Below are 12,915 nucleotides of genomic sequence, written 5' to 3' on the forward strand. Positions count from 1 at the left end.
GAGATGTGCAGAGCAACAAAGGGATTTAGGAGTTGTGGTAAATAGTACCCTCAAGGCTGATACTCAGGTAGATGGTGTGGTGAAGAAGGCATTTGGAATGTTGGCCTTCATAAATCAGAGTATTGAATTCAAGAGTAGGGAGGTTATGATGAAATTGTGCAAGGCATTGGTGAAGCTGAATTTGGATTACTGTGTACAGTTTTGGTCACCAAATTATAGGAAAGATATAAACAAAATAGAGCGAGTGCAAAAAGGTTCACGGGAATGTTGACAGGATTTCAAGGTTTGAGTTACAGGGAAAGGTTGTGCAGAATGGGGCTTTTTTCTCTGGAGCGTAGAAGATTGAGAGGGGACTTGATAGAAGTGTTTAAGATTTTAAAAGGGACAGACAGAGTAAACGTGGATAAGCTTTTTCAATTAAGAGTGGGGGAGATTCAAACTAGAGGGCATGGTTTAAGATTGAAGAGGGAAAATTATAAGGGGAACATGAGGGGAAATTTCTTTACGCAAAGGGTGGTAGGGATGTGGAATGAGCTTCCGACAGACGTGGTCGAGGCGGAATCATTACATGGATAGGAGAGGACTGGATGGGTATGGACCGGGTGCTGGTCAGTGGGACTAGGAGGGTGGGGATTTGTTACGGCATGGACTAGTAGGGCTCAACTGGCCTGTTCTGTGCTGTAAGTGGTTATATGGTTATTAGTGTATACAGAGCCATAGTCATACCCACACTCCTGCTCATCTCCGAATCATGGGTCCTCTACCGGCATCATCTACGGCTCCTAGAACACTTCCACCAGCGTTGTCTCCGCTCCATCCTCAACATTCATTGGAGCGACTTCATCACCAACATCGAAGTACTCGAGATGGCAGAGGCCGACAGCATTGAATCCACGCTGCTGAAGATCCGACTGCGCTGGGTAGGTCACGACTCCAGAATCGAGGACCATTGCCTTCCCAAGATCGCATTACATGGCGAGCTCTCCACTGGCCACCGAGACAGAGGTGCACCAAAGAAGAGGTACAAGGACTGCCTAAAGAATTCTCTTGGTGCCTGCCCCATTGACCCCCGCCAGTGGGCTGATCTCGCCTCAAACCGTGAATCTTGGCGCCTCACAGTTCGGCGGGCAGCAACCTCCTTTGAAGAAGACCGCAGAGCCCACCTCACTGACAAAAGACAAGCCTGCAGCTGAGATGGACATTACCCCTCCATAAATCTTCGTCTGCGAAGCCAAGCCAAATAAGAAAGAAGGATGTATGTCTGAATTTTTAAAATTTGCATCCATTGCTATTATGTTCTAGGCCCCAATCACTCTGTAAAAAAAAAAGAAAACAAAATTTTACCCTTTACATATCCTTTAAACTCTTCCCTCCTTCCCTCCACCACCACTCCCCATTCGTCACCTTAAACCTAAGCTCTCTATTATTTGACATTTCCACTCTGGTGGGGGGAAAAAGACAATTATCTCTGGCATCAGTCGTGCTTCTGCTTCCTCTCAATCTTATGGGCAATTGGAAATTGAGGGGTTTGAAGAGAGCCCCCTGCCCCTGCTCTTGCTTTGACATTGATGGGAGGACAGAACAAGATTAAGGGAGTGGGAGTAAAGAAGACTGTTGAGATCATACCAGTGGACTTTTGCCAATTGGAGGGAGAGTGGTCAAATCCAAGCCTGTTTATGGAGCCACACAGTATGCAATCAGGCTTTTAGTTCCACTGAGTTTACACCAACCATAAAGGTTTAATTTGTATGAATACAAAATTTCAGCCGCCAGAGGAGGTATAGCTGAAACAATTAGCATTTGAAAGGTATTTGGCTAGAAAAGGCCTAGAGGAATGCAGCCCTATGTAGGCACGTGGGATTAATGTGGACGAGCATCATGGTCAGCATGGACAAGTTGACTGAAATGCCCAGTTTCTGTGCTGTATCATTCTGTGATAGTCCGGTTATACCACAGCCACTGCTTCTCCCTTATTCATGCTGTAAAGTGCACCTTTCAAAAAATATTGAAATTGTTCAGTATATCAAGTTTTCCCAAAACTATTTTTCTTTGGCTTGGCTTCGTGGACGAAGATTTATGGAGGGGGTAAAAAGTCCACGTCAGCTGCAGGCTCGTTTGTGGCTGACAAGTCCGATGCGGGACAGGCAGACACGGTTGCAGCGGTTGCAGGGGAAAATTGGTTGGTTGGGGTTGGGTGTTGGGTTTTTCCTCCTTTGCCTTTTGTCAGTGAGATGGGCTCTGCGGTCTTCTTCAAAGGAGGTTGCTGCCCGCCAAACTGTGAGGCGCCAAGATGCACGGTTTGAGGCGTTATCAGCCCACTGGCGGTGGTCAATGTGGCAGGCACCAAGAGATTTCTTTAGGCAGTCCTTGTACCTTTTCTTTGGTGCACCTCTGTCACGGTGGCCAGTGGAGAGCTCGCCATATAACACGATCTTGGGAAGGCGATGGTCCTCCATTCTGGAGACGTGACCCATCCAGCGCAGCTGGATCTTCAGCAGCGTGGACTCGATGCTGTCGACCTCTGCCATCTCGAGTACTTCGACGTTAGGGATGAAAGCGCTCCAATGGATGTTGAGGATGGAGCGGAGACAACGCTGGTGGAAGCGTTCTAGGAGCTGTAGGTGGTGCCGGTAGAGGACCCATGATTCGGAGCCGAACAGGAGTGTGGGTATGACAACGGCTCTGTATACGCTTATCTTTGTGAGGTTTTTCAGTTGGTTGTTTTTCCAGACTCTTTTGTGTAGTCTTCCAAAGGCGCTATTTGCCTTGGCGAGTCTGTTGTCTATCTCATTGTCGATCCTTGCATCTGATGAAATGGTGCAGCCGAGATAGGTAAACTGGTTGACCGTTTTGAGTTTTGTGTGTCCGATGGAGATGTGGGGGGGCTGGTAGTCATGGTGGGGAGCTTTCCCAAAACTATACTGACTAACAAAATCATAACATAGTTAAGCAAAGTGCTGTGCCCTGAGAAATGGATTTTTTGATCCACTGCTTTTTCTATCTCTCCTTTGTGGAATATGGTGTGACATATCAGCCAAGACTGTAGTCATCACTATACACCCATTATGCTGCTTCTAAAGCTCTAGATGAAGGTGATCAAGTTCAGTGGATCTGTGGCTTTCTCATTTTAATATTTTAACAGTTTTGCTATTTTAATATTAATTAAATTTGTTGTGATTTGGCCCATAGTTCCCTTGGTTTACATTTATGGTAGAACCCCCTGTTAATCAGAATTCAAGCAACTGGCAAAAAAACCCACAAAATAAATAGATAAAAATATGGAAGTTTAAAATTGGCATGCCTCACCGTTTGCCCATTGACGCAACACACAATCTCAAGCAACCTGAAAATTCATTTATCCGGCATCTACCAATCCCCATAGGTGCTGGATACCATGGATTTTACTGTATTATGAATTCTAGCAAAGGCCGATGTGCTTGTTTCATGGTTCAGCCTGTTGTCCCACATTATAATTTATTTTCAAAATATTTTGATTGAGTTTAACATAGAAATCTTACATTCAAAGTCTGCTAATTACACAAGTAACAGTTCATATATACACAATCACAGAATAATATAATTATATATCGAAAACCTATCCATATTTATTTAACAATGTTTCTTTAAAAAATATTCTGGATAAAAAATAAGTCAATCCCTTGGTCTAAACAAAGGGTCATTTGTATCTAATTTAATGATACGATCTACGACAACCATATTTAAACACATATTTAACAAGTTACTCTAATAAAAGGAAACAAAAAAAACCTAAAACTAAATGTAATCTATCCCCTCCCTCTAATCAAGGTTACCTTGTAGAAAATAATGTAAAGATATGGATTATTTAGCAACCTTCAGAAACTAGGCAGAGAATCACCGGAGCATCCAAACTTCTTAAATCTTCCCATTATGATCATATTCTATGAATGGGCCCCACATCTTTACAAAGTGAAACTTTCTGTCTTTAATGTTGTGTCTAATTTTCTACAAGCTTAAATGGACATTACATCATGTAACTGTGTATGAGTAGGTGAAAGTGTCATCTTTCCGTTTCATTAAAATTGCTTGTCTGGCTATCAACATGATAAAAGCTAAAACTTTCTCCTACGTTGCAGACAGAGGTATATCCGGTTCATGAGGAAAAAAAACCCCAAGGCAATTAAAGAATATGGTTCTATTTTAATTTTAAAAATCGTTGATAAAGTTTGGAAAAAGTTTTCCCTGAATCAATGAAGTTTCAAAATTTTTACATTTCTCACATAGTGGATCAACATCTGCATGGAAATTAGATAATTTGAGTTTGGACATGTGTATTTCTGTGTACCAACTTAAATTGTAATACACAATGTCTTGCACAAAATAAGAAATCATTAATCAAGCTAAGCGTAGATTACAAATCTTCATCTGAAAATGTTATATTCCGATCATGTTCCCGATCATTTTTTAATAATCCCAGCCATTGAGGCTGATCTCAAATCCAATATGTTGTTATAAATACATGATATTAATCCACTGTGAACAACTGTAAGTTAAAGAATAAATTGAAATTTGAGATTTGAGGAAAATCAGAAAGCTTGGATTGAACAAAATGTCTAACTTGTAAATATCTAAAAAAATTCTATTAAAAGATTAAATTTAGCTGCCAATTGGTTCAAAAGAGGCAAGGTTATCTCAAACAAAAAGATCCTTATAACTTTTGATACCTGATCTATACCGTTCTTTAAAATCTGCATCTAACACAGATGGCTGAAAAAGATGGTTGTTTATAATGGGACTACCAAAAAAAAACTATTATAACCAAAACATTTTCTAAATTGAGCCCATATTCTCAACCTATTTCTCATCATCAGATTATTTGTCAATTTAGAAAAAGAAAAGGTTAAAAGGACCCTAAAATTGCCAACATAGATGATTTTTTAGACAACTTTTCAGTTCCATTTCTACCCAAGAAGGACGATTCTGATTTATCAAAATGAAATAATAAAAGTAGATCTTTTAATGAGGTTAGTATATCTCTTATTTTTTTAAAAATGAAAAAATCAACAGAATGTGCATCTTGTAGACCTATTTATTACTTAATGTAGATATGAAGATTTTATCTAAAGTTTTAGTGCATAGATTAGAAAATATTCTACCAATGATTATTGATTCTGACCAAAATGGTTTTATTAAACATCGCTATTCTTATTTACCCTCCACCCCAACATTAGATACTGAGAAAATGATTGATTGGGTGGAATGGGAATATTTATTTGCTATTTTGGGAAAATATCGTTTTGGTCCCGATTTCATAAATGGATTAAATTATTGTATTCATGTCCTATGGCTTTAATTCGTTCTAATTCACAACAATCAAAAATGTTTAGGCTTTATAGGGGAAGGATGTCAGGAACCTCTAGCTGTAGTTCTCCCAACTGTGTAGAGAATTTAAAGGAATAATTAGAAGTGGCATTTAACATAAAGTATCTCTTCACACAAATGATCTATTGCTCTTTATTTCAAATCCTGAGGTTTCTATACCAAATACATGAACTTTGCTTGTCCAATTTAGCCAGTTTTCGTGCTATAAATTAAAGTTGCTCAAGAGTGAACTATTACCCCTAATCTTCTGTTTAAAATTGTGAAAGACCAATTCCAATATTTAGGAATTACAAATCTGAAAAGTTATAAATATTTATTAAAAGAAAATTTTTTGGTATTACTTAATTACATTAAAGTATTATTATCGGAAGGTCACCATTATCTATTGGATGTATTCAATTAAAATGAATATTTTACCTAAATTTCTGTACTTTTTTAAGCCTTATGAATTTTCATTCCTAAATCCTTCTTTAACTCATTAAACTCGGTTATTTCTTCATACATATGGCAGGGAAAACAACCATGTATAAACAAAGCACATTTACAAAAGACTATAAGGAATGGGGGTCTTATCACTTCGATTTTTTTATTTTTGGGCAATTAATATACGTTATAGTTTATACTCCTTCTAGGATACACAAATTCATTGTTACTATTTTCCCTTTTTGCATGCATATAGAAGCTTGTGCAATATTCTATTACATTTTGTGGGAGTTTAAATTTATTTTCTATCCTGTCTCTGTTTCTCCCTCACCCCAGACTTGATACTCAGCTTGCACCATTTAAAAGCTGTCCTTTAACTTCAAATGATCTGAAGTGAGGTTGGAAGGTGCATGCTCGGGTGAAGCAATAAATGCAGAATTTAGAACCGTAGCTTGTGAATAGTGCTTTCTGCTATTTAAGCAGACATTCAGTTTAAAACAGCCATTCTCTACGGGAGCCACGGCACATTTAAGGGGAGGCCACGGTTCATCAAGTCTTTTATGAAGTTGGTAGAAGTATGGAATAAACCAACTAAACTTGATTACTTCACAGGGAAGTAGTCCGAAGGGGGCTATCGCCAAAAAATTGAGAATGGTTGGTTTGAAGTCTCTGCAATGTGATTGTGAATGAGAATGGGTGGAGCAGTTGATGTACTGTAAACTATTCTTGGTGGTCTGGAACACTGTTTAATGAAATGTTTCTTCGGTTGAGTTGTCGTATAGATACCAGTTCCAATATTAATGGAACTACTCTGTTTGTCTCTCTCTCTCAGCCATCGACATCATGTGCTACATGACCAAAATGTGGATAAAAAGACCTGTATTCCCATGAACCATCTTTGGCCAAACCAAGCTCCATATACTGTGTGCAACAGCTCGCTCTCTGAATACGGGGTGCTGGGTAGGAAATTTTACATGTCTGAATTGTGAATGGAAATGCTCATTGCCACGTGTACAAAAATGCAATGAAAATCTTTGTTTTGTGTGCTGTCCTGGCCATAACTAAGAGCAGCATGTTTATTTTGTGAGCGGCACAGTTAGCATGGCGTTTAGTGCAATGCTATTACAGTGCCAGCGGCCAGGGTTCAAATCCAGTGCTATCTGTAAAGAGTTTGTACTTTCTACCCATGACCGCGTGGGTTTCCTCCGGGTGCTCCAGTTTCCTCCCACCCTTCAAAAACGTACAGGAGTTGTAGGTTAATTGGGGTACAGGTATCATTCCCTCTTTGAAAGTTCGCTTTTATGAAAGACCTACATTAGTACCTTTTATTTGCTAACCGAAAGAAATCCAAAGAGGATTTTTGCTTTTATGATTAAAGGTGAAAAGCAAAAATAGCGTTCAGCAGGCTGTCGGGAGAGAGTGGGCCAGTGGCATCAGTGTGGGGAATGATAGCGGGCTGTCGGGAGAGCGTGGAGCAGTGGGGTCGGTGTGGGGACTGATAGCGGGCTGTCGGGAAAGTGTGGGTCAGTGGGATCAGTGTGGGGACTGATAGCCGGCTGTCGGGAAAGTGTGGGTCAGTGGGATCAGTGTGGGGACTGAGAGCGGGATGTCAGGAGAGCACAGGGCAGTGGGATCAGTGTGGGGACTGATAGCGGGATGTCAGGAGAGTGTGTGTCAGTGGGATCAGGGTGGGGACTGATAGCGGGATGTTGGGAGAGCACAGGGCAGTGGGATCAGTTGGCGACTAGTAGCAGACTGTTGTGAGAGTGTGGGGACTGATAGCAGGATGCGTGGGAGTGGGATCAGTGTGTAGGACTGATAGCGGGATGTTGTGAGAGTGCAGGGCAGTGGGATTAGTGGCTGTTAGGGGAGGCCAGGGCAGTGAGATCAGTGTGGGGACTGATAGTGTGCTATTGGGAGAGCGCGGGGCAGTGGGTCTGGGAACACTCAAAAATTTTTCCCATATAAATTAATGGTAATTGCTTCTTCACTTTATATCGTTTTGGCTTATGAAACGTTTCATAGAAACACTCTACTTTCGGATAGCGGGGAATATCTTTATTTGGCCGGTACGGCTTGTGGGCCAGAGGGCCTGTTATCAGGCTGTATGTCTAAGTTTTTTTTAAATTAAAAATAAGTGATAGAGCTACTGCAAGCTTCAAAAGTAAAGCGACATGGCAATGTAGTGTGCGTGAGTGAACGTGGGAATGGAGTAATGTCACATACCAGTCCGATACTCTGAATAAATGGGAACAAAGCAACAATGGAGAAGAATGTGGCTTGCATAAGACTCCTGAATTTGTTACTAAATATACACAAACTGCTATCAAAACCACAGCCTCTGAACTACTGTTTGACATTCAAATCAATTAAAACGATGGCTATCTGCCTTATTTTCTCCCAGGCGTGTAACCTTTTGATTTTAATTGCTATCTCTCTTGAAAAGTCCCCCACATTTCAAGTTTAAGTTTATTATCATCCAATTGTATAAGGTCTTCTTTGGCTTGGCTTCGCGGACGAAGATTTATGGAGGGGGTAAATGTCCACGTCAGCTGCAGGCTCGTTTGTGGCTGACAAGTCCGATGCGGGACAGGCAGACACGGTTGCAGCGGTTGCAGGGGAAAATTGGTGGGTTGGGGTTGGGTGTTGGGTTTTTCCTCCTTTGCCTTTTGTCAGTGAGGTGGGCTCTGCGGTCGTCTTCAAAGGAGGTTGCTGCCCGCCAAACTGTGAGACGCCAAGATGCACGGTTGGAGGCGATATCAGCCCACTGGCGGTGGTCAATGTGGCAGGCACCAAGAGATTTCTTTAGGCAGTCCTTGTACCTTTTCTTTGGTGCACCTCTGTCAGGTGGCCAGTGGAGAGCTCGCCATATAACACGATCTTGGGAAGGCGATGGTCCTCCATTCTGGAGACGTGACCCACCCAGTGCAGCTGGATCTTCAGCAGCGTGGACTCAATGCTGTCGACCTCTGCCATCTCGAGTACTTCGACGTTAGGGATGAAAGCGCTCCAATGAATGTTGAGGATGGAGCGGAGACAACGCTGGTGGAAGCGTTCTAGGAGCCGTAGGTGATGCCGGTAGAGGACCCATGATTCGGAGCCGAACAGGAGTGTGGGTATGACAACGGCTCTGTATACGCTTATCTTTGTGAGGTTTTTCAGTTGGTTGTTTTTCCAGACTCTTTTGTGTAGTCTTCCAAAGGCGCTATTTGCCTTGGCGAGTCTGTTGTCTATCTCATTGTCGATCCTTGCATCTGATGAAGCCGAGATAGGTAAACTGGTTGACCGTTTTGAGTTTTGTGTGCCCGATGGAGATGTGGGGGGCGCTGGTAGTCATGGTGGGGAGCTGGCTGGTGGAGGACCTCAGTTTTCTTCAGGCTGACTTCCAGGCCAAACATTTTGGCAGTTTCCGCAAAACAGGACGTCAAGCACTGAAGAGCTGGCTCTGAATGGGCAACTAAAGCAGCATCGTCTGCAAAGAGTAGTTCACGGACAAGTTTCTCTTGTGTCTTGGTGTGAGCTTGCAGGCGCCTCAGAATGAAGAGACTGCCATCCGTGCGGTACCGGATGTAAACAGCATCTTCATTGTTGAGGTCTTTCATGGCTTGGTTCAGCATCATGCTGAAAAAGATAGTAAAGAGGGTTGGTGCGAGGACGCAGCCTTGCTTCACGCCATTGTTAATGGAGAAGGGTTCAGAGAGCTCATTGCTGTATCTGACCTGACCTTGTTGGTTTTCGTGCAGTTGGATAATCATGTTGAGGAACTTTGGGGGGCATCCGATGCGCTCTAGTATTTGCCAAAGCCCTTTCCTGCTCACGGTGTCGAAGGCTTTGGTGAGGTCAACAAAGGTGATGTAGAGTCCTTTGTTTTGTTCTCTGCACTTTTCTTGGAGCTGTCTGAGGGCAAAGACCATGTCAGTAGTTCCTCTGTTTGCGCGAAAGCCGCACTGTGATTCTGAGAGAATATTCTCGGCGACACTAGGTATTATTCTATTTAGGAGAATCCTAGCGAAGATTTTGCCTGCAATGGAGAGCAGCGTGATTCCCCTGTAGTTTGAGCAGTCTGATTTCTCGCCTTTGTTTTTGTACAGGGTGATGATGGTGGCATCACGAAGGTCCTGAAGCAGTTTTCCTTGGTCCCAACAAAGCTTGAAAAACTCATTCAGTTTGACATGCAGAGTTTTGCTGCCAGCCTTCCAGACCTCTGGGGGGAATTCCATCCATACCTGCTGCTTTGCCACTTTTCAGTTGTTCTGTTGCCTTATATGTCTCATCCTGGGTGAGGACCTCATCCAGCTCTAGCCTTAGGGGCTGTTGAGGGAGCTGGAGAAGGGCGGAATCTTGGACTGAGCGGTTGGCACTGAAAAGAGATTGGAAGTGTTCTGACCATCGGTTGAGGATGGAGATCTTGTCGCTGAGGAGGACTTTGCCGTCTGAGCTGCGCAGCGGGCTTTGGACTTGGGGTGAGGGGCCGTACACAGCCTTTAGAGCCTCGTAGAAACCCCTGAAGTCGCCAAGGTACAAAATGGCAAAACTACCTTCTTTGAACCTTGGTTCAAAATCAAGCAAGCAGGAATTTTGTCAACTCCTCGAGATTCCACCATTCACCTATACACTGTGGACAATTTACAGTGCCCAGTTAGGCAGCCAATCTGCACATGCACAGGACATGGGGGGACGGGCATCTGGGGAAACTCGTGCAGTCGTAGAAAGAACGTGCAAACTCCACTCAGGATTGAACCCAGGTCACTAGAGGTGCGAGGCTGTGATTCATGTCTGCACCACACTGTGGCCACTTTCCTTGTGTCCCACATCAGAGCATTCAAGATTCCTTTATTGTCATGTAATAGCACAGAATATGTCATGCTGTATACACAAAATGGCCTTTTGCCTGTGATAAGGCAGACAGAGTTGCCATTAGTGTCGCCTGCCGCCCCTTTCAGTGCAAGAGAAAGAGAAGCAAGAGAGAGTCCCTTCAGAGATCCTGAGTGTGCATGGATTCACCTTCAGCGCTCCTGCAGCCTCTGCAGACATACAGACTTGTGTTCAATGCATCAGCAATACAGTCAGGAAGCCTTGGGTGCTCTTCTTGCCATCAGTACCCTTCTGGAATCCCAGATCCGATACCTGGTTCCCATGAGCCATATCCAGCAGCCCAGAGCCCACGCGGGGATCCCCCGATCGTAAATTGCCTGCAGCTTGGGTGAGTCCCTCCCACGTTGAGCCCCTTACTGGTCCACAGCCATGATCACTGTCCTGTGGAGTCATCTCCTCTGATTCTCCTTCTCAGCAGCGGGGGTTCCCCCAGTTTCTGGTGCCCGTTGCCCCCTGTAGTCTGTACTACTTGTGGCTGCTGTCGAGCACAGACCCGCGGTTTAACGCCTCTACTGAGCCACTGGAATTGGAACTGGCCAGTTGAACCCTTCGAAGCAGCACTGTCTCTCCACTCTGCAAGGTCCGCACTGCTGTTAGATCAACTCCAGCAGACATCAAAGCAAGGCAGTACCGTTGGAGGTGCCGTTCTTTGGGTGAGAAGTTATTCTTCCAGGTACAGTGCCCTCCTTAATATTTGGGATGAAAACACTTTTTTTTTTCCTTTATTTGCTCCTGTGCTCCACAATTTTAAATTTGTAATCAAACAATTCACATGTGATTAAAGTGCACATTCCAGGTTATTTGTTCACATTTTGGTTTGACTGTAGAAATTACAGCACTTTTTATACATAGTTCCCCTATTTCAGGGCACCATAATATGTGGGACATTTGGCTTCACTGGAGTTTGTGAATACTCAGGCATTGACACAGGTATAAGAGAGCCATCCTTGCTTCTAAGCTTTCGATCACCTTTGGAGTTTGTAGTTGTCATTTTTCAACACAAGGACCAGAGTTGTGCCAGTAAAAGTCTAAAAAGCCATTATGAGGCTGAAAAACAAGAACAAAAGAGTAAGAGACATCTCCCAAACCTTAGGATTTCCAAAATCAATGAAACTGCCCAAGATCCAAAACCTACCTCTTCATTTGTGGCCTGGGCATGTGTGGCTGCCATAGGTACTGATGCTCTCATTTTTATTGATGCAACTGCTGATGGCAGTAGCAGAATGAATTCTGAGGTGTACAGAAACATCTCAAGTTCGGCCAAAGGCCTCCAAACTCATTGGACAGCACTTTATCCTCCAGCAAGGCAATAATTCCAAGCATGCTGCTAAAGCAATAAAGGAGCTTTTCAAAACCCAAACTGGAAAATTCTTGAATGGCCATGGCCATCACCCGATCTAAATCCACTTGAGCATGCCTTCCACAAGCTGAAGAGAACACTTAAAGGGGACAAGCCCCCGAAACCAGCAGGAGCTGAAGGTGGCTGCTGTAGGGGCCTGGCAGAGCATCACCAGAAATGCTCAGAACCTGGTGAAGTCCATGAATCACAGACTTCAAACAGTCATTGCTTGCAAGGAATATGCAAAAAAGTACTAAACATGACTACTTTAATTATACATACCATTGCTATGTCCTAAATGAGGGGATGATGTATAATAAGGGCTATAATTTCTACATGGTCAAACCAAAATGTGCGCAAATATCCTTTAATAAAATATGGGATGTGCATTTTATTCATGTGATTTGTTAGATTACAAATTTATAACTGCACAGGGGCAAGTAAAAGAAAAAAAGTGTCTTTGTCCCAAACATTATGGAGGGTACTGTAAATATTAAAAATCCTGTGATACTTCCTGAAGTAGAGGGAGTCTTTTCCCCTCCTGATCATTATTTGTCCTTCATGCTTTGTCTATATTTAAAAAAAAACTATTCTTAGTCATGAATGCTTTGCAGTATGAGGGAGTTCGCTGCGTGGAAATTGCCACTTGTCCGTGAACTACTCTTTGCAGACGATGCCGCTTTAGTTGCCCATTCAGAGCCAGCTCTCCAGCACATGACGTCCTGTTTTGCGGAAACTGCCAAAATGTTTGGCCTGGAAGTCAGCCTGAAGAAAACTGAGGTCCTCCACCAGCCAGCTCCCCACCATGACTACCAGCCCCCCCACATCTCCATCGGGCACACAAAACTCAAAACGGTCAACCAGTTTACCTATCTCGGCTTCATCAGATGCAAGGATCGACAATGAGATAGACAACA

The 12,915-nt window shown here is 43.2% G+C and overlaps 1 protein-coding gene across 13 annotated transcripts in view; it reads left to right on the plus strand.

Moving 5' to 3' along the window:
* LOC138753988 (2-oxoglutarate dehydrogenase complex component E1) overlaps nucleotides 1-12,915 on the plus strand; it is a 121,648-nt gene that overhangs the window by 97,383 nt on the left and 11,350 nt on the right. For all 13 annotated transcript variants that reach the window (XM_069917676.1, XM_069917669.1, XM_069917672.1 and 10 more), the window contains one exon: nucleotides 6,617-6,744. In XM_069917676.1, the coding sequence (XP_069773777.1) occupies nucleotides 6,617-6,744 (128 nt within the window). The remainder of the gene's footprint in view (nucleotides 1-6,616; nucleotides 6,745-12,915) is intronic.

The sequence above is a fragment of the Narcine bancroftii genome, chromosome 2 (assembly GCF_036971445.1).
Source record: "Narcine bancroftii isolate sNarBan1 chromosome 2, sNarBan1.hap1, whole genome shotgun sequence".
Taxonomy (NCBI): Eukaryota; Metazoa; Chordata; class Chondrichthyes; order Torpediniformes; family Narcinidae; genus Narcine; species Narcine bancroftii.